Source organism: Oncorhynchus keta, chromosome 11, assembly GCF_023373465.1.
Source record: "Oncorhynchus keta strain PuntledgeMale-10-30-2019 chromosome 11, Oket_V2, whole genome shotgun sequence".
Classification (NCBI taxonomy): domain Eukaryota; kingdom Metazoa; phylum Chordata; class Actinopteri; order Salmoniformes; family Salmonidae; genus Oncorhynchus; species Oncorhynchus keta.
In genome coordinates, this window is record NC_068431.1 from 5456995 (window position 1) to 5478288 (window position 21294).

Genomic DNA, 21294 nt, shown 5'->3' on the forward strand with positions numbered 1-21294 from the left:
GAAGGTAGGCTTCATCAGCACGTCACACACCACTTTGCAATGAGTTGGAGGCAGTACGCATTTGGAAAACATAAAACATTGAAACCTGAACGTTTTACTACACTTCATGAGGCATGTTTCACCTTGCTTCTGAACATATCCTTTTCTACTATGGGGTATAGTAGATTAACATCTAAATTTAAATCAATTACCAAAATTACACTACATGACCAAAAGTATGTGGACACTCGAGTTCCAAACTGTACACGGCGTGAGCACAATAACTGTTAAATGGAAGCTTCATGAAATGGGTTTCCATGGCCCGAGCAGCTGTATACAAGCCTATGATCACCATGAGCAATGCCAAGCGTCGGCTGGAGTGGTGTAAAGCTCGCTGCAATTGGACACTGGAGCAGTGGAAACAAGTTCTCTGGAATGATGAATAACGCTTCACCATCTGGCAGTCCAACGGACAAATCTGGGTTTGGCGGATGCCAGGAGAACGCTACCTGCCCCAATGCATAGTGCCAACTGTAAAGTTTGGTGGAGGAGGAATGATGGTCTGGGGCTGTTTTTCACGGTTGGGGCTACGCCCCTTAAAGGGCTCCCAGTCTAAGGCACTGCATGTCAGTGCTAGAGGTGTCACTACAGACCTTGGTTCGATTCCACAGGGCAGCGCACAATTGGCTCAGCGTCGTCCGGGTTACGGGAGGGTTTGGCCGGGGTAGGCCTCATTGGAAAATAATTTGACTTGCCTAGTTAAATAAAGGTTAAATAAATAAAAAAGTTACAGTGAAGGGAAATCCTAACGCCACAGCATACAATGACATTCTAGACGATTCTGTGCTTCCAACTTTGTGGCAACAGTTTAGGGCAGGCCCTTTCCTGTTTCATGCACAAAGTGAGGTCCATACAGAAATGGTTTGTCAAGATCGGTGTGGAAGAACTTGACTGGCCCTCACAGAGCCCTGACCTCAACCCCATTGAACACCTTTGGGATTAATCGGAATGCCGACTGCGAGCCAGGCCTAATCGCCCAACATCAGTGCCCGACCTCACTAATGCTCTCGTGGCTGAATGGAAGCAAGTCCCCGCAGCAATGTTCCAACATCTAGTGGAAAGCCTTCCCAGAAGAGTGGAGGCTGTTATATCAGCAATGTTCCAACATCTAGTGGAAAGCCTTCCCAGAAGAGTGGAGGCTGTTATAGCAGCAATGTTCCAACATCTAGTGGAAAGCCTTCCCAGAAGAGTGGAGGCTGTTATATCAGCAATGTTCCAACATCTAGTGGAAAGCCTTCCCAGAAGAGTGGAGGCTGTTATAGCAGCAAAGGGGGGGACCAACTCCATATTAATGCCCATGATTTTGGAATGTTCGATGAGCTTGTGCCCACATACCTTTGGCCATGTAGTGTATAATTAGCCTTCTCCTGTCTATACATAAATAAAATCATTCAAAATCATTCAAATACAGTTTTATATCTTTATGTTTGAAGCCTGAAATGTGGCAAAAGGTCGCAAAGTTCAAGGGGGCCGAATACTTTCGCAAGGCACTGTATATACAGTGCCTTGTGAAAGTATTCGGCCCCCTTGAACTTTGCAACCTTTTGCCACATTTCAGGCTAAAACTGTATATTTTTGTGAAGAATCAACAACAAGTGGGACACAATCATGAAGTGGAACGACATTTATTGGATATTTCAAACTTTTTTAACAAATCAAAAACTAAAAAATTGGGCGTGTAAAATTATTCAGCCCCTTTACTTTCAGTGCAGCAAACTCTCTCCAGATGTTCAGTGAGGATCTCTGAATGATCCAATGTTGACCTAAATGACTAATGATGATAAATACAATCCACCTGTGTGTAATCAAGTCTCCGTATAAATGCACCTGCACTGTGATAGTCTCAGAGGTCCGTTAAAAAAAGCGCAGAGAGCATCATGAAGAACAAGGAACACACCAGGCAGGTCCGAGATACTGTTGTGAAGAAGTTTAAAGCTGGATTTGGATACAAAAATATTTCCCAAGCTTTAAACATCCTAAGGAGCACTGTGCAAGCGATAATATTGAAATGGAAGGAGTATCAGACCACTGCAAATCTACCAAGAACTGTCCGTCCTTCTAAACTTTCAGCCCATACAAGGAGAAGACTGATCAGAGATGCAGCCAAGAGGCCCATGATCACTCTGGATGAACTGCAGAGATCTACAGCTGAGGTGGGAGACTCTGTCCATAGGACAACAATGAGTCGTATATTGTACAAATCTGGCCTTTATGGAAGAGTGGCAAGAAGAAAGCCATTTCTTAAAGATATCCATAAAAAGTGTTGTTTAAAGTTTGCCACAAGTCACCTGGGAGACACACCAAACATGTGGAAGAAGGTGCTCTGGTCAGATGAAACCAAAATTGAACTTTTTGGCAACAACGCAAAACGTTATGTTTGGCGTATAAGCAACACCCTGAACACACCATCCCCACTGTCAAACATGGTGGTGGCAGCATCATGGTTTGGCCTGCTTTTCTTCAGCAGGGACAGGGAAGATGGTTAAAATTGATGGGAAGATGGATGGAGCCAAATACAGGACCATTTTGGAAGAAAACCTGATGGGAGTCTGCGAAAGACCTGAGACTGGGACGGAGATTTGTCTTCCAACAAGACAATGATCCAAAACATAAAGCAAAATCTACAATGGAATGGTTCAAAAATAAACATATCCAGGTGTTAGAATGGCCAAGTCAAAGTCCAGACCTGAATCCAATCGAGAATCTGTCGAAAGAACTGAAAACTGCTGTTCACAAATGCTCTCCATCCAACCTCACTGAGCTCAAGCTGTTTTGCAAGGAGGAATGGGAAAAAATGTCAGTCTCTCGATATGCAAAACTGATAGAGACATACCCCAAGCGACTTACAGCTGTAATCGCAGCAAAAGGTGGCGCTACAAAGTATTAACTTAAGGGGGCTGAATAATTTTGCACGCCCAATGTTTCAGTTTTTGATTTGTTAAAAAAGTTTGAAATATCCAATCAATGTCGTTCCACTTCATGATTGTGTCCCACTTGTTGTTGATTCTTCACAAAAAAATACAGTTTTATATCTTTATGTTTGAAGACTGAAATGTGGTAAAAGGTCGCAAAGTTCAAGGGGGCCGAATACTTTTGCAAGGCACTGTATATATATATATATATTTCTATCTATTTGTCTCTTTCCTCTTTGTTCCAAAGTCGCTTTTATTGATTGTTTGTCGAGGTCAGCAGAGTAGGCTACCCAGTAATCTATCAGCAGAGTAGGCTACCCAGTAATCTATCAGCAGAGTAGGCTACCCAGTAATCTATCAGCAGAGTAGGCTACCCAGTAATCAGCAGAGTAGGCTCAGTAATCAGAGTAGGCTACCCAGTAATCTATCAGCAGAGTAGGCTACCCAGTAGGCTACCCAGTAATCTATCAGCAGAGTAGGCTACCCAGTCTATCAACAGAGTAGGCTCTAATCTATCAGCAGAGTAGGCTACCCAGTAATCTATCAGCAGAGTAGGCTACCCAGTAATCTATCAGCAGAGTTGGCTACCCAGTAATCTATCAGCAGAGTAGGCTACCCAGTAATCTATCAGCAGAGTAGGCTACCCAGTAATCTATCAGCAGAGTAGGCTACCCAGTAATCTATCAGCAGAGTAGGCTACCCAGCTATCAGCCAGTAATCTATCAGCAGAGTAGGCTACCCAGTAATCTATCAGCAGAGTAGGCTACCCAGTAATCTATCAGCAGAGTAGGCTACCCAGTAATCTATCAGCAGAGTAGGCTACCCAGTAATCTATCAGCAGAGTAGGCTACCCAGTAATCTATCAGCAGAGTAGGCTACCCAGTAATCTATCAGCAGAGTAGGCTACCCAGTAATCTATCAGCAGAGTAGGCTACCCAGTAATCTATCAGCAGAGTAGGCTACCCAGTAATCTATCAGCAGAGTAGGCTACCCAGTAATCTATCAGCAGAGTAGGCTACCCAGTAATCTATCAGCAGAGTAGGCTACCCAGTAATCTATCAGCAGAGTAGGCTACCCAGTAATCTATCAGCAGAGTAGGCTACCAGTAATCTATCAACAGAGTAGGCTACCCAGTAATCTATCAGCAGAGTAGGCTACCCAGTAATCTATCAGCAGAGTAGGCTACCCAGTAATCTATCAGCAGAGTAGGCTACCCAGTAACCCAGTCTATCAGCAGAGTAGGCTATCAGCAGAGTAGGCTAGTAATCTATCAACAGAGTAGGCTACCCAGTAATCTATCAGCAGAGTAGGCTACCCAGTAATCTATCAGCAGAGTAGGCTACCCAGTAATCTATCAGCAGAGTAGGCTACCCAGTAATCTATCAGCAGAGTAGGCTACCCAGTAATCTATCAGCAGAGTAGGCTACCCAGTAATCTATCAGCAGAGTAGGCTACCAGTAATCTATCAACAGAGTAGGCTACCCAGTAATCTATCAGCAGAGTAGGCTACCCAGTAATCTATCAGCAGAGTAGGCTACCCAGTAATCTATCAGCAGAGTAGGCTACCCAGTAATCTATCAGCAGAGTAGGCTACCCAGTAATATATCGTAATAAAACTCCGGTCGTACAAAGTGTAGTCGAATTGTATGCATTTTTCTCCCATGCAAAGAAATAAGAAACGTATCTGATAAATCCAATAGTCCTCTACTTTATATAAAACGCGGTCAACCATGCATTGAACGGTCTTCTTTTTTTCGTCTTTTTTTTGTTGCGAAAAACGATTGAGTTATATATATTTTTGCCTAAATAATGACTATCCAATATACTCATCACATTACAAATAGTAGGCTATCTTACATAAGTCTGTAAATGCGATGATGCATGGAATGCTTTATGATAAATGTGCATTTTATTTTATGGTGAAAATGTGCTTCCCGAAATATGAAACTTACGCATAGACTAGTGATTTTTTTTTTTTTGCTGTTCGTTACTCGTCTTTTTGGCTGAGTTAAAGGACATGTGATTGATTACCAGTCAGTTACTCGAACATCTTCAAAGTGCGCGGTAAGAATAACACAAGTCATTGCCTCCTCGATGTGCATGTTCTGTTGAGATGAATTACCATAATCTAAACGTGATTTCTGTGGATGGACGTCATATTCAGGTTACACACCCAATACATGCAGTGCATTCGGAAAGTATTCAGACCCTTGAGCCTCTCCCTCCTCATCAATCTACACACAATACAACATAATTACAAAGCAAAACCCGGTTTTAGAAATTACCTTATGTAAATGAGTGGGCCTTCTCATGTCCAATCAACTGAATTTACCACAAGTGGACTCCAATCAAGTTGTAGAAACATTTCAAGGATGGTCAATGAAAACAGGATGCACCTGTCAAAGTCTCATAGCAAAGGGTCTGAATACTTATGTAAATAAGGTGGGGTCTGAATACTTATGTAAATAAGGCGGGGTCTGAATACTTATGTAAATAAGGCGGGGTCTGAATACTTATGTAAATAAGGTGGGGTCTGAATACTTATGTAAATAAGGTGGGGTCTGAATACTTATGTAAATAAGGTGGGGCCTGAATACTTATGTAAATAAGGCGGGGTCTGAATACTTATGTAAATAAGGTGGGGTCTGAATACTTATGTAAATAAGGCGGGGTCTGAATACTTATGTAAATAAGGTGGGGTCTGAATACTTATGTAAATAAGGCGGGGTCTGAATACTTATGTAAATAAGGCGGGGTCTGAATACTTATGTAAATAAGGCGGGGTCTGAATACTTATGTAAATAAGGCGGGGTCTGAATACTTATGTAAATAAGGCGGGGTCTGAATACTTATGTAAATAAGGTGGGGTCTGAATACTTATGTAAATAAGGCGGGGTCTGACTACTTATGTAAATAAGGCGGGGTCTGAATACTTATGTAAATAAGTTGGGGTCTGAATACTTATGTAAATAAGGCGAGGTCTGAATACTTATGTAAATAAGGTGGGGTCTGACTACTTATGTAAATAAGGCGGGGTCTGAATACTTATGTAAATAAGTTGGGGTCTGAATACTTATGTAAATAAGGCGGGGTCTGAATACTTTCCGAATGCACTGTATGGTGCCGGGACTTTTCTCAAATGTCCGGTAAATGACAGGCACCTCATTTTCATAACGGAAACCCTGACACACACACACACACACACACACACACACACACACACACACACACACACACACACACACACACACACACACACACACACACACACACACACACACACACACACACACACACACACACACTGCCATCAGAGGTTATCAGGTTTTGATTTTGAGAACAGCAGTATATTTCACTTTGTTTCTCCCTGTGTGTGTGTGTGTGTGTGTGTGTGTGTGTGTGTGTGTGTGTGTGTGTGTGTGTGTGTGTGTGTGTGTGTGTGTGTGTGTGTGTGAGGTTGTCCATCAGGGTTTTGAGAGTTTTTTTCTGACCTAATAACACACTATGAGCATCTCCGTGAGAAACTGAAAGGATAGCCTAATGGCTAATAACACACTATGAGCATCTCTGTGAGAAACTGAAAGGATAGCCTAATGGCTAATAACACACTATGAGTATCTCTGTGAGAAACTGAAAGGATAGCCTAATGGCTAATAACACACTATGAGTATCTCTGTGAGAAACTGAAAGGATAGCCTAATGGCTAATAACACACTATGAGCATCTCCGTGAGAAACTGAAAGGATAGCCTAATGGCTAATAACACACTATGAGCATCTCCGTGAGAAACTGAAAGGATAGCCTAATGGCTAATAATAACACACTATGAGCATCTCTGTGAGAAACTGAAAGGATAGCCTAATGGCTAATAACACACTATGAGCATCTCTGTGAGAAACTGAAAACTGGATAGCCTAATGGCTAATAACACACTATGAGCATCTCTGTGAGAAACTGAAAGGATAGCCTAATGGCTAATAACACACTATGAGCATCTCACACTATGAGCATCTCCGTGAGAAACTGAAAGGATAGCCTAATGGCTAATAACACACTATGAGTATCTCTGTGAGAAACTGAAAGGATAGCCTAATGGCTAATAACACACTATGAGCATCTCCGTGAGAAACTGAAAGGATAGCCTAATGGCTAATAACACACTATGAGCATCTCCGTGAGAAACTGAAAGGATAGCCTAATGGCTAATAACACACTATGAGCATCTCCGTGAGAAACTGAAAGGATAGCCTAATGGCTAATAACACACTATGAGCATCTCCGTGAGAAACTGAAAGGATAGCCTAATGGCTAATAACACACTATGAGCATCTCTGTGAGAAACTGAAAGGATAGCCTAATGGCTAATAACACACTATGAGCATCTCCGTGAGAAACTGAAAGGATAGCCTAATGGCTAATAACACACTATGAGCATCTCCGTGAGAAACTGAAAGGATAGCCCCAAGCTTTAAAAAAAAGAAAACATTGTTTTTATTGAGCATCTCTGTGAGAAACTCATCCTTTGGCTACAGAATAGCATCAGAAACTGAAAGGATCTTTTGTTATTTCTGTTATTTTTATAAAGGATAGCCTAATGGCTATTTACATTTTTGAAAAGGATGAGCCTAGGTCCTAATTAACTGAGTATTCTGTGAGAAACTGAAAGGATAGCCTAATGGCTAATAACACACTATGAGCATCTCCGGGCAGAGGGGGACAGAAAGGAGCCTAATGGCTAATAACACACTATGAGACAGAGAAACTGAAAGGATAGCCTAATGGCTAATAACACACTATGAGCATCTCTGTGAGAAACTGCAGAGGGGGCTAATAACACACTATGAGTACAGAAACTGAGGAGGGGCTAATAACAGAGGGGGGAAGAAAGGATAGGGCTAATACAGAGGGGGGACAGAGGAGGGGGACAGATTTCTGGGGGTTGACAGAGGAGGGGGACAGAGGGGGGGACAGAGGGGGGACAGAGGAGGGGGACAGGGGAGTGGGACAGAGGAGGGGGACAGAGGAGGGGGGGACAGAGGGGGGGACAGAGGAGGGGGGACAGAGGAGGGGGAGGGGGGGACAGAGGGGGGGACAGAGGAGGGGACAGAGGAGGGGGACAGAGGAGGGGACAGAGGGGGACAGAGGATGGGGGCAGAGGAGGGGGACAGAGGAGGGGGACAGAGGAGGGGACAGAGGGGACAGAGGAGGGGACAGAGGAGGGGGCAGAGGAGGGGACAGAGGAGGGGGACAGAGGAGGGGACAGAGGAGGGGGACAGGGGGGGGGGCAGAGGGACAGAGGAGGGGGACAGAGGAGGGGACAGAGGAGGGGGACAGAGTGGGGGGACAGAGGAGGGGGACAGAGGAGGGGGACAGATTGGGGGACAGGGGGGGGACAGATTGGGGGACAGGGGAGTGGGATAGTCTGCAAAAATACTACAGTAAATACTACAGTATACTACAGTCTGCAAAAACACAACAGTAAATACTACAGTATTCTACAGTCTGCAAAAACACAACAATAAATACTACAGTATTCTACAGTCTGCACAAATACTACAGTAAATGCTACAGTATACTACAGTCTAAAAATACTACAGTAAATACTACAGTATACTATAGTCTGAAAAAATACTACAGTACATACTGTTATTTTTACTACAGTATTTATACTATAATAAACTTTAAATACTATAGTATTTTGCTGACTCCACTCCGTATAAACACTACAGTAAATACTACAGTAGTCCTACCAGGGTATGTGTTTTTTTTTTTTGGGGGTTGTGTGTGTGTTTTTTTTTTTGGGGGGTTATGTGTGTTTTTTTTTTTGGGGGTTATGTTTATGTTTTGGGGGTGGGGGTTATGTGTGTTTGAAGTTAGGGGTTATTGTTAGGGACAGATTCATTTAAAGTTAGGTTGCACACTGCACCTCTGACAATGCGCCTTTCAAGGTCAAGTGCAATGTGCTTGTTGATTACGCCTTTGACTGAATCACGCTGTGTCTATAAGGTAAGTAAGGTTATTGTGCAGTGTGTGTAGGGGAATGGCGCTGTTGTTTCAGTGTGTTTTAACGTTGTATCTGTATTTGTGTGTGTAGGGGTTGCCGCGGTGTGTGTGTGCGGGATGTGTATGTGTGTGTGTGTGTGTGTGTGTCTGTGTGTGTCAGGCTGTGCCGTTGGTATACTTGGATAGTTTATTCTCCAGGTCACAGATTCTCTTCTCTTGAGACAGAACTGTCACTTTGAGATTCTTAACTTCCTCCAACAACCGATCTACCAACTGAGGCTGGAGGAATGGAGGGAGAGGGAGGGAGGGATGGAGAGAGGGGATGGAGGGAAGGAGGGAGGGAGGGAAGGAGAGAGGGGATGGAGGGAGGGAAGGAAGGAGAGAGAGGGAGGAAGAGATGGAAGGAGGAAGGGAAAGAGGAGATGGAAAGAAGAAACAGGACAGGCAGGTCAAGGACAGGACAGGCAGGTCAAGGACAGGACAGGCAGGTCAAGGACAGGACAGGCAGGTCAAGGACAGGACAGGCAGGTCAAGGACAGGACAGGCAGGTCAAGGACAGGACAGACAGGTCAAGGACAGGACAGACAGGTACAGGACAGGCAGGTCAAGGACAGGACAGACAGGTCAAGGACAGGACAGACAGGTACAGGACAGACAGGTCAAGGACAGGACAGACAGGTACAGGACAGACAGGTCAAGGAGAGGACAGACAGGGACAGGACAGACATGTACAGGACAGACAGAGACAGGACCGACAGGTACAGGTACAGGACAGACAGGTCAAGGAGAGGACAGACAGGTCAAGGACAGGACAGACAGGTACAGGACAGGCAGGTCAAGGACAGGACAGACAGGTCAAGGACAGGACAGACAGGTACAGGACAGACAGGTACAGGGACAGGACAGACAGGTACAGGACAGACAGGTCAAGGAGAGGACAGACAGGTACAGGACAGACAGGTCAAGGAGAGGACAGACAGGTACAGGACAGACAGGTACAGGGACAGGACAGACAGGTACAGGACAGACAGGGACAGGACAGACAGGTACAGGTACAGGACAGACAGGTACAGGGACAGGACGGACAGGACAGACAGGTACAGGACAGACAGGGACAGGACAGACAGGGAGAGGACAGACAAGGAGAGGACAGACAGGTACAGGTACAGGACAGACAGGTACAGGACAGACAGGTACAGGACAGACAGGTACAGGTACAGACAGGGACAGGACAGACAGGGTACAGGTACAGGACAGACAGGTCAGGACAGGCAGGTACAGGACAGACAGGTACAGGACAGACAGGTACAGGACAGACAGGTACAGGCACAGGACAGACAGGGACAGGGACAGGACAGACAGGTACAGGACAGACAGGGACAGGGACAGGACAGACAGGTACAGGGACAGGACAGACAGGTACAGGACAGACAGGTACAGGACAGAAAGGTACAGGGACAGGGCAGACAGGGACAGGGACAGGACAGGTACAGGACAGACAGGTACAGGACAGACAGGTACAGGTACAGGACAGAAAGGTACAGGGACAGGGCAGACAGGTACAGGGACAGGACAGACAGGTACAGGACAGACAGGTACAGGACAGAAAGGTACAGGGACAGGGCAGACAGGTACAGGGACAGGACAGACAGGTACAGGACAGACAGGTACAGGTACAGGTACAGACAGACAAACAGTCAGATAAAGAGGTGATATATTTAGTGTGACTCACGGGCAGGTTGGCTGAGCCATCGCAGGAGGACATGCTGCGTCTGGGGGTGGGTCTAGAGTCCAGAACATTCTTCCTAGCCACTTTGAGCTCGCGGCTCTTGGGGGGAACGTAGCCATCCCTCATGGACTGAAGGATGGGGTCCTCGTCTCGCCCCTCCAGCCACTCCTCTGGCTCCAGGGCCGGGTCGGGGCCCACCGTGTCTGGGTACAAGTCATCCTGGAACAGGTCCGACTGGAGGGGGGAGATGGGGAGACATGGCTCGTTTTAACAAGCCGTTAATGCACAGACACACACACACACGCACGCACCTAAACACACACACACACACACACACACACTCCCTCTCTGGGTACAGGTCATCCTGGAACAGGTCCGACTGGAGGGGGGAGGTGCAGATGGGGAGACATGGCTCGTTTTAACAAGCCGTTAATGCACAGACACACACACACACACACACGCACCTAAACACACACACACACACACACACACACACACACACACACACACACACACACACACACACACACACACACACACACACACTCCCTCTCTGGGTACAGGTCATCCTGGAACAGGTCCGACTGGAGGGGGGAGGTGCAGATGGGGAGACATGGCTCGTTTTAACAAGCCGTTAATGCACAGACACACACACACACACACGCCTAAACACACACACACACACTCCCTCTCCGTGTACAGTGACAGTAGATAATACTACTTCCTCTAGTACTACTAGTGCTGTAAACCTCCCTTTAGATCAGGGCTGTCAAACTCATTCCATGGAGGGCCTAGTGTCTGCTGGTTTTTCAATTAAGCCCTAGACAACCAGGTGAAGGGAGTTCCTTACTAATGAGTTCGACACCTGTGTTAATGTAAAGAGAGAGAGAGAGAGAGAGAGAGAGAGAGAGAGAGAGAGAGAGAGAGAGAGAGAGAGAGAGAGAGAGAGAGAGAGAGAGAGAGAGAGAGAGAGAGAGAGAGAGAGAGAGAGAGAGAGAGAGAGAGAGAGAGAGAGAGAGAGAGAGAGAGAGAGAGAGAGAGAGAGGAGGGAGAGTGTGGCTTACCTTTCTAGGTACTGTCATGGCAATGGGTTCACACTTCTTGTCATGGAGTTTATATAATCTGGAGAACAGAGAAAAGTCAGATTTAGAGAATAACCACAACAAATACTCTCACATTAGCCTGCTGAGCTAAAGCCTACACCCTGTGCACCTGTGTACCTGTGCATAACGTCTATCCCTGATTGTGTGTGTGTGTGTGTGTGTGTGTGTGTGTGTGTGTGTGTGTGTGTGTGTGTGTGTGTGTGTGTGTGTGTGTGTGTGTGTGTGTGTGTGTGTGTGTGTGTGTGTGTGTGTGTGTGTGTGTGTGTGTGTGTGTGTGTGTGTGTGTGTGTGTGTGTGTTTATTGGCAGGAACCGGGTTACCGAGATTTACTCGGATTTACCTCCCAAACCCACTCTTGATTTTCCCGGGATAAATACTTGCGAGAAACTGGTAAATTATAATAAATGTTTTCTATGAACAGCATGACGTGAAATGGAACTGTTAAATAATATAAATATATATATAAATAATATACAATGTCTAAATGTAGCTTCTCTATGGCCTATCTCTCTGCTTTCTCAATGAGCAATCATCAACGCTCAGGGTGCTGACAGACAGCTGGTAACTTTCTCACTCTGCGACAGGTACATTTGTTGCATCATAGCCGATGCTACAGAATCTCCGTCTGGATTTCGGGGGGGGTCACCTTATTTTGTAATTGTAATGATATCCTTCTGTGGCTCAGTTGGTAGAGCATGGCGCTTGTAACGCCAGGGTAGTGGGTTCGATTCCCGCGACCACCCATACGTAGAATGTATGCACACATGACTGTAAGTCGCTTTGGATAAAAGCGTCTGCTAAATGGCATATATTATTATTATTATTATTATTATTATTATTATTATTATTATTATTATTATTATTATATATATATATATAGTCCTTTATTGCAGCTGAAGAGGTTTTATACTATACAACAGAACAGATGAACAGGAATGACATTTACTCCAGAAAACATTGATCTTAAAGCCACGCCCCTACTAAGCCACGCCCCTACTAAGCCACACCTCTACTAAGCCACACCTCCGCTCCAGGGTTCCTTAAGGGACCTGTTGCTGCATTGCAACATTAAAGATTCCTCCAAGAACCCCTCTACCCTCCGAAGGTGCAAATAGGAACCACTGACTAGCAATGGTTCCTTAATGATCTCCAGGGGCTCCTTAATGATCTCCAGGGGCTCCTTAATGATCTCCAGGGGCTCCTTGAGTATCTCCAGGGACTCCTTAATGATCTCCAGGGGCTCCCTAATGATCTCCAGGGGCTCCTTGAGTATCTCCAGGGACTCCTTAATGATCTCCAGGGGCTCCTTGAGTATCTCCAGGGACTCCTTAATGATCTCCAGGGGCTCCTTAATGATCTCCAGGGCTCCTTGAGTATCTCCAGGGACTCCTTAATGATCTCCAGGGGCTCCTTGAGGATCTCCAGGTTTTCCTTAATGATCTCCAGGGACTCCTTAATGATCTCCAGGGGCTCCTTGAGGATCTCCAGGGGCTCCTTGAGAATCTCCAGGGGCTCTCCAGGGGTTCCTTGAGTGTAGTGTGCTTGTATGTGTGTGAGTGTGTTTGTATGTGTGTGAGTCTCCTACCTGGCAATCTCACACTTGCTGACATCCACTCCTCTCTTGGGCATGAAGCCCATCCCCCTCTGAGGCTCCTTGCTGCTGAAGGTACTGAGGTAGTGGACATAGGGAGGCTCCTCTGTTATCTCAAAGTACCGGATACTACTGTCCCCCTGGAGAGGTGGGAGGGGAGAGCAAAGAGGAGAGTAGTGGGGAGGTGAGGTAAGGGGAGGGCAGAGGAGATGGGAGTAAGGGGGAGGCGAGAGGAGGGGTTGGGAGAGGAGGGGTTGGGAAGGGATAGCAGGGGAGGGGAGAGGAGATGGGAGTAAGGGAGAGGCGAGAGGAGGGGTGGGAGAGGAGGGGTTGGGAAGGGATAGCAGGGGAGGGGAGAGGAGATGAAGGGAGAGGAGGGGTTGGGAAGGGATAGCAGGGGAGGGGAGAGGAGATGAAGGGAGAGGAGGGGTTGGGAAGGGATAGCAGGGGAGGGGAGAGGAGATGAAGGGAGAGGAGGGGTGAGGAGAGGAGGGGTTGGGAAGGGATAGCAGGGGAGGGGAGAGGAGATGAAGGGAGAGGAGGGGTTGGGAAGGGATAGCAGGGGAGGGGAGAGGAGATGAAGGGAGAGGAGGGGTGAGGAGAGGAGGGGTGGGAGAGGAGGGGTTGGGAAGGGATAGCAGGGGAGGGGAGAGGAGATGAAGGGAGGAGGAGGGGGGAGGGGTGGGAGAGGAGGGGGTTGGGAAGGGATAGCAGGGGAGGGGAGAGGAGGGGTGAGGAGAGGAGGGGTGGGAGAGGAGGGGTTGGGAAGGGATAGCAGGGGAGGGGAGAGGAGATGAAGGGAGAGGAGGGGTGGGAGAGGAGGGATTGGGAAGGGAGAGCAGGGGAGGGGAGAGGAGATGAAGGGAGAGGAGGGGTTGGGAAGGGATAGCAGGGGAGGGGAGAGGAGATGAAGGGAGAGGAGGGGTTGGGAAGGGATAGCAGGGGAGGGGAGAGGAGATGAAGGGAGAGGAGGGGTGGGAGAGGAGGGATTGGGAAGGGAGAGCAGGGGAGGGGAGAGGAGATGAAGGGAGAGGAGGGGTTGGGAGAGGAGGGGTGGAGAGCGGAGGTGAGGGGAGAGCAGAGGAGAGCAGAGGAAAGGAGGTTGGGTGGGGAGGAGAAAGGAGAGGAGAGGGTAGAAGAGGGGAGGAGACAACATTATTTACTACTAAAGCACGTGTCAAACTCATTCCACGGAGTACTGAGTGTCTTTGGGTGTTTTCGCTCCTCCCTTGTACCTGATTGATGAAATAAGGTCACTAATTAGTAAGGAACTCCCTTCACCTGGTTGTCTAGGGCTTAATTGAAAAACCAGCAGACACTAGGCCCTCCATGGAATGAGTTTGACAGCCCTGATCTAAAGGGAGGTTTACAGCACTAGTAGTACTAGAGGAGGTAGTATTATCTACTGTCACTGTACACGGAGAGGGAGTGTGTATGTGTGCGTGTGCGTGTATGTGAGTGTCTGTTTTCTGTGTCTGTTTTCTGTGTGTGTGTGTGTGTGTGTGTGTGCGTGTGTGTGCGTGCGTGCGTGCGTGCGTGCGTGCGTGCGTGCGTGCGTGCGCGCGTGTGTGTGTGTGTGTGTGTTCATACCTTTCCACAGAGGTAAACCATGTTGGTGTGTGTGTGTGTGTGTGTGTGTGTGTGTGTGTGTGTGTGTGTGTGTGTGTGTGTGTGTGTGTGTGTGTGTTTATACCTTTCCACAGAGGTAAACCATGTTGGTGTCTGGGTCGTAGTACGGTAACAACACCCCGTTACTTGTGTCCAACTCCAGCAGTGCAATGGGTTCCTCAAACTGTGTCTGAAGAAAGATTAGAAAAGACATGATTGATGTTCATTGTTCTTCTTCTGTCCACACCTGTCCACTGTGAGTGTCCTGTCTGTGTCTGTCCACACCTGTCCACTGTGAGTGTCCTGTCTGTGTCTGTCAACACCTGGCCACTGTGAGTGTCCTGTCTGTGTCTGTCCACACCTGTCCACTGTGAGTGTCCTGTCTGTGTCTGTCCACACCTGTCCACTGTGAGTGTACTGTCTGTGTCTGTCCACACCTGTCCACTGTGAGTGTCCTGTCTGTGTCTGTCCACACCTGTTCACTGTGAGTGTCCTGTCTGTGTCTGTCCACACCTGTCCACTGTGAGTGTCCTGTCTGTGTCTGTCCACACCTGTCCACTGTGAGTGTCCTGTCTGTGTCTGTCCACACCTGTCCACTGTGAGTGTACTGTCTGTGTCTGTCCACACCTGTCCACTGTGAGTGTCCTGTCTGTGTCTGTCCACACCTGTTCACTGTGAGTGTCCTGTCTGTGTCTGTCCACACCTGTCCACTGTGTATGTCCTGTCTGTGTCTGTCCACACCTGTCCACTGTGAGTGTCCTGTCTGTGTCTGTCCACACCTGTCCACTGTGTATGTCCTGTCTGTGTCTGTCCACACCTGTCCACTGTGAGTGTCCTGTCTGTGTCTGTCCACACCTGTCCACTGTGAGTGTACTGTCTGTCCACACCTGTCCACTGTGAGTGTCCTGTCTGTGTCTGTCCACACCTGTCCACTGTGAGTGTACTGTCTGTCCACACCTGTTCACTGTGAGTGTCCTGTCTGTGTCTGTCAACACCTGGCCACTGTGAGTGTCCTGTCTGTGTCTGTCAACACCTGTCCACTGTGAGTGTACTGTCTGTGTCTGTCCACACCTGTCCACTGTGAGTGTACTGTCTGTCCACACCTGTTCACTGTGAGTGTCCTGTCTGTGTCTGTCAACACCTGGCCACTGTGAGTGTCCTGTCTGTGTCTGTCAACACCTGTCCACTGTGAGTGTCCTGTCTGTGTCTGTCCACACCTGTTCACTGTGAGTGTCCTGTCTGTCCACACCTGTCCACTGTGTGTGTCCTGTCTGTGTCTGTCCACACCTGTCCACTGTGAGTGTCCTGTCTGTGTCTGTCCACACCTGTCCACTGTGAGTGTCCTGTCTGTGTCTGTCCACACCTGTCCACTGTGAGTGTCCTGTCTGTGTCTGTCCACACCTGTCCACTGTGAGTGTACTGTCTGTGTCTGTCCACACCTGTTCACTGTGTGTGTCCTGTCTGTCCACACCTGTTCACTGTGTGTGTCCTGTCTGTGTCTGTCCACACCTGTCCACTGTGAGTGTCCTGTCTGTGTCTGTCCACACCTGTCCACTGTGAGTGTCCTGTCTGTGTCTGTCCACACCTGTCCACTGTGAGTGTCCTGTCTGTGTCTGTCCACACCTGTCCACTGTGAGTGTCCTGTCTGTGTCTGTCCACACCTGGCCACTGTGAGTGTCCTGTCTGTGTCTGTCCTCACCTGTCCACTGTGAGTGTACTGTCTGTCCACACCTGTTCACTGTGAGTGTCCTGTCTGTGTCTGTCCACACCTGTCCACTGTGAGTGTCCTGTCTGTGTCTGTCCACACCTGTCCACTGTGAGTGTCCTGTCTGTGTCTGTCCACACCTGTCCACTGTGAGTGTACTGTCTGTCCACACCTGTTCACTGTGAGTGTCCTGTCTGTGTCTGTCAACACCTGGCCACTGTGAGTGTCCTGTCTGTGTCTGTCAACACCTGTTCACTGTGTGTGTCCTGTCTGTCCACACCTGTCCACTGTGAGTGTCCTGTCTGTGTCTGTCCACACCTGTCCACTGTGAGTGTCCTGTCTGTGTCTGTCCACACCTGTCCACTGTGAGTGTCCTGTCTGTGTCTGTCCACACCTGTCCACTGTGAGTGTACTGTCTGTCCACACCTGTTCACTGTGAGTGTCCTGTCTGTGTCTGTCCACACCTGTCCACTGTGAGTGTCCTGTCTGTGTCTGTCAACACCTGTCCACTGTGAGTGTCCTGTCTGTGTCTGTCCACACCTGTCCACTGTGAGTGTCCTGTCTGTGTCTGTCCACACCTGTCCACTGTGAGTGTCCTGTCTGTGTCTGTCAACACCTGTTCACTGTGTGTGTCCTGTCTGTCCACACCTGTTCACTGTGTGTGTCCTGTCTGTGTCTGTCCACACCTGTCCACTGTGAGTGTCCTGTCTGTGTCTGTCCACACCTGTCCACTGTGAGTGTCCTGTCTGTGTCTGTCCACACCTGTCCACTGTGAGTGTCCTGTCTGTGTCTGTCCACACCTGGCCACTGTGAGTGTCCTGTCTGTGTCTGTCCACACCTGTCCACTGTGAGTGTACTGTCTGTCCACACCTGTCCACTGTGAGTGTCCTGTCTGTGTCTGTCCACACCTGTCCACTGTGAGTGTCCTGTCTGTGTCTGTCCACACCTGTCCACTGTGAGTGTCCTGTCTGTGTCTGTCCACACCTGTTCACTGTGTGTGTCCTGTCTGTGTCTGTCAACACCTGTTCACTGTGTGTGTCCTGTCTGTCCACACCTGTCCACTGTGAGTGTCCTGTCTGTCCAGACCTGTTCACTGTGTGTGTCCTGTCTGTCCACACCTGTCCACTGTGAGTGTCCTGTCTGTCCACACCTGTTCACTGTGTGTGTCCTGTCTGTCCACACCTGTCCACTGTGAGTGTCCTGTCTGTCCACACCTGTTCACTGTGTGTGTCCTGTCTGTGTCTGTCAACACCTGGCCACTGTGAGTGTCCTGTCTGTCAACACCTGTGTGTCCTGTCTACGTGTCCTGTCTGTGTCTGTCAACACCTGTCCACTGTGAGTGTCCTGTCTGTCAACACCTGTCCACTGTGAGTGTCCTGTCTGTCAACACCTGTTCACTGTGAGTGTCCTGTCTGTGTCTGTCAACACCTGGCCACTGTGAGTGTCCTGTCTGTCAACACCTGTCCACTGTGTGTGTCCTGTCTGTCAACACCTGTCCACTGTGTGTGTCCTGTCTGTCAACACCTGTCCACTGTGAGTGTCCTGTCTGTCAATACCTGTCCACTGTGTGTGTCCTGTCTGTGTCTGTCCACACCTGTCCACTGTGAGTGTCCTGTCTGTCCACACCTGTCCACTGTGAGTGTCCTGTCTGTCCACACCTGTCCACTGTGTGTGTCCTGTCTGTCCACACCTGTCCACTGTGAGTGTCCTGTCTGTCCACACCTGTTCACTGTGAGTGTCCTGTCTGTGTCTGTCAACACCTGTCCACTGTGAGTGTCCTGTCTGTCCACACCTGTCCACTGTGAGTGTCCTGTCTGTCCACACCTGTCCACTGTGAGTGTCCTGTCTGTCCACACCTGTCCACTGTAAGTGTCCTGTCTGTGTCTGTCCACACCTGTCCACTGTGAGTGTCCTGTCTGTGTCTGTCAACACCTGTCCACTGTGAGTGTCCTGTCTGTGTCTGTCCACACCTGTTCACTGTGAGTGTGTGTGTGTGTGTGTGTGTGTGTGTGTGTGTGTGTGTGTGTGTGTGTGTGTGTGTGTGTGTGTGTGTGTGTGTGTGTGTCCTGTCCGTGTGTGTGTGTGTGTGTGTGTGTGTGTGTGTGTGTGTGTGTGTGTGTGTGTGTGTGTGTGTGTGTGTGTGTGTGTGTGTGTGTGTGTCCTGACCGTGTGTGTGTGTGTGTGTGTGTGTGTGTGTGTGTGTGTGTGTGTGTGTGTGTGTGTGTGTGTGTGTGTGTGTGTGTGTGTGTGTGTGTGTGTGTGTGTCCTGACCGTGTGTGTGTGTGTGTGTGTGTGTGTGTGTGTGTGTGTGTGTGTGTGTGTGTGTGTGTGTGTGTGTGTGTGTGTGTGTGTGTGTGTGTGTGTGTGTGTGTGTGTGTGTGTTTATTACCGGGTCCCACAGGCCCAGCTCTCTCTGGCTCATCCTGGTGAAGCCGGTAGTGAACAGGTTTCCGTCTCTGGTGAAGATGGCCCTCATTGGTCGGATCCCATCGTGTGGAGCCATCCTCTCCTATTGGACAGAACGGAGAAGCCAGAGGCGTGTTGTAGTGAGCTTGACATTTACAGGTCGTTTCTGTTTGAGCCGTCATGTGCAGCTTTTACCATGAACGCAATCTCCATGGAAACGGGAGCATCAATGACAGCACTTTACAACACAACCCCCCTCCCCAACTCACCACAACCCCCCTCCCCAACTCACCACTTCCCACCCCTCCCCAACTCACCACAACCCCCTCCCCAACTCACCACTTCCCACCCCCTCCCCAACTCACCACTTCCCACCCCCTCTCCAACTCACCACTTCCCACCCCCCTCTCCAACTCACCACTTCCCACCCCTCCCCAACTCACCACTTCCCACCCCCTCTCCAACTCACCACTTCCCACCCCCTCTCCAACTCACCACTTCCCACCCCCTCTCCAACTCACCACTTCCCACCCCCTCTCCAACTCACCACTTCCCACCCCTCCCCAACTCACCACTTCCCACCCCCTCTCCAACTCACCACTTCCCACCCCTCCCCAACTCACCACTTCCCACCCCCTCTCCAACTCACCACTTCCCACCCCCTCTCCAACTCACCACTTCCCACCCCCCTCTCCAACTCACCACTTCCCACCCCCTCTCCAACTCACCGCGACCACCTCTCTCTTGCGAGGGTCACAAACGCGGAGGCGTCGGTCCTTACAGGTGGTGCAGAACAGGCTGCCGTTACGGTTCCAGCTGACGTTGTAGATGAGGTCTGGGTGGTCGTCCATGGAGATGAGGGCCTCGCCAGTCCCCACGTTCCAGATTATTATCAGGTTATCACTGCCTGGGGAGGGAGGGAGGGAGGGAGGGAGGGAGGGAGGGAGGGAGGGAGTAAAAGTGTGTGTGTGTGTGTGTGTGTGTGTGTGTGTGTGTGTGTGTGTGTGTGTGTGTGTGTGTGTGTGTGTGTGTGTGTGTGTGTGTGTGTGTGTGTGTGTGTGTGTGTGTGTGTGTGTGTGTACCTGCAGTGAGTAGTATGTTGCGTGCAGTGGGGTGCCAGGTGACAATGCCAACACGTTTGGAGTGTCCCTCCAGCACCACAATGGGCTCTGATATGGGCTGGGTCCCCATCTGGTCAGGGATCTGCCACACCTGCAGGGGGACACAATACAACGTTACACATATAGGGGGACACAATATAACGTTGCACATATAGGGGGACAGAATACAACGTTGCACATGCACATATAGGGGGACAGAATACAACGTTGCACATGCACATATAGGGGGACACAATATAACATTTCACATATAGGGGGACACAATATAACGTTGCACATATAGGGGAACATAATATAACGTTACACATATAGGGGGACACAATATAACGTTGCACATATAGGGGGACACAATACAACGTTACACATATAGGGGAACATAATATAACGTTACACATATAGGGGGACACAATATAACGTTACACATATAGGGGGACACAATACAACGTTACACATATAGGGGGACACAATACAACGTTACACATATAGGGGGACACAATATAACGTTACACATATAGGGGGACACAATATAACGTTACACATATAGGGGGACACAATATAACGTTACACATATAGGGGGACACAATATAACGTTACACATATAGGGGGACACAATATAACGTTACACATATAGGGGGACACAATATAACGTTACACATATAGGGGGACACAATATAACGTTACACATATAGGGGGACACAATATAACGTTACACATATAGGGGGACACAATATAACGTTACACATATAGGGGGACACAATACAACGTTACACATATAGGGGGACACAATATAACGTTACACATATAGGGGGACACAATATAACGTTACACATATAGGGGGACACAATATAACGTTACACATATAGGGGGACACAATATAACGTTACACATACAGTAGCATTCAAACATTTGGACACACCTACTCATTCAATGGTTTTTCTTTATTTCTACTATTTTCTACATTGTAGAATAATAGTGAAGACATTAGAACTATGAAATAACACACGTGGAGTTATGTAGTAACCAAAAAAGTGTTACGCAAATCAAAATATATTTTATATTTTAGAATCTTCAAAATAG

The 21294-nt window shown here is 48.3% G+C and overlaps 1 protein-coding gene across 1 annotated transcript in view; it reads right to left on the reverse strand.

Annotated features, from left to right (window-relative positions):
- Nucleotides 1-8783: 8783 nt before the first annotated feature.
- LOC118383144 (coronin-6-like) overlaps nt 8784-21294 on the reverse strand; it is a 35830-nt gene continuing 23319 nt past the window's right edge. Inside the window, exons 4-11 of the mRNA XM_052529272.1 lie at nt 20179-20308; nt 19825-20003; nt 19080-19199; nt 15071-15175; nt 13372-13517; nt 11748-11805; nt 10687-10917; nt 8784-9233 (exon numbers count right to left, since the gene is read on the reverse strand). Of these exons, the coding sequence (XP_052385232.1) occupies nt 9111-9233; nt 10687-10917; nt 11748-11805; nt 13372-13517; nt 15071-15175; nt 19080-19199; nt 19825-20003; nt 20179-20308 (1092 nt within the window). The 3' untranslated portion in view covers nt 8784-9110. The remainder of the gene's footprint in view (nt 9234-10686; nt 10918-11747; nt 11806-13371; nt 13518-15070; nt 15176-19079; nt 19200-19824; nt 20004-20178; nt 20309-21294) is intronic.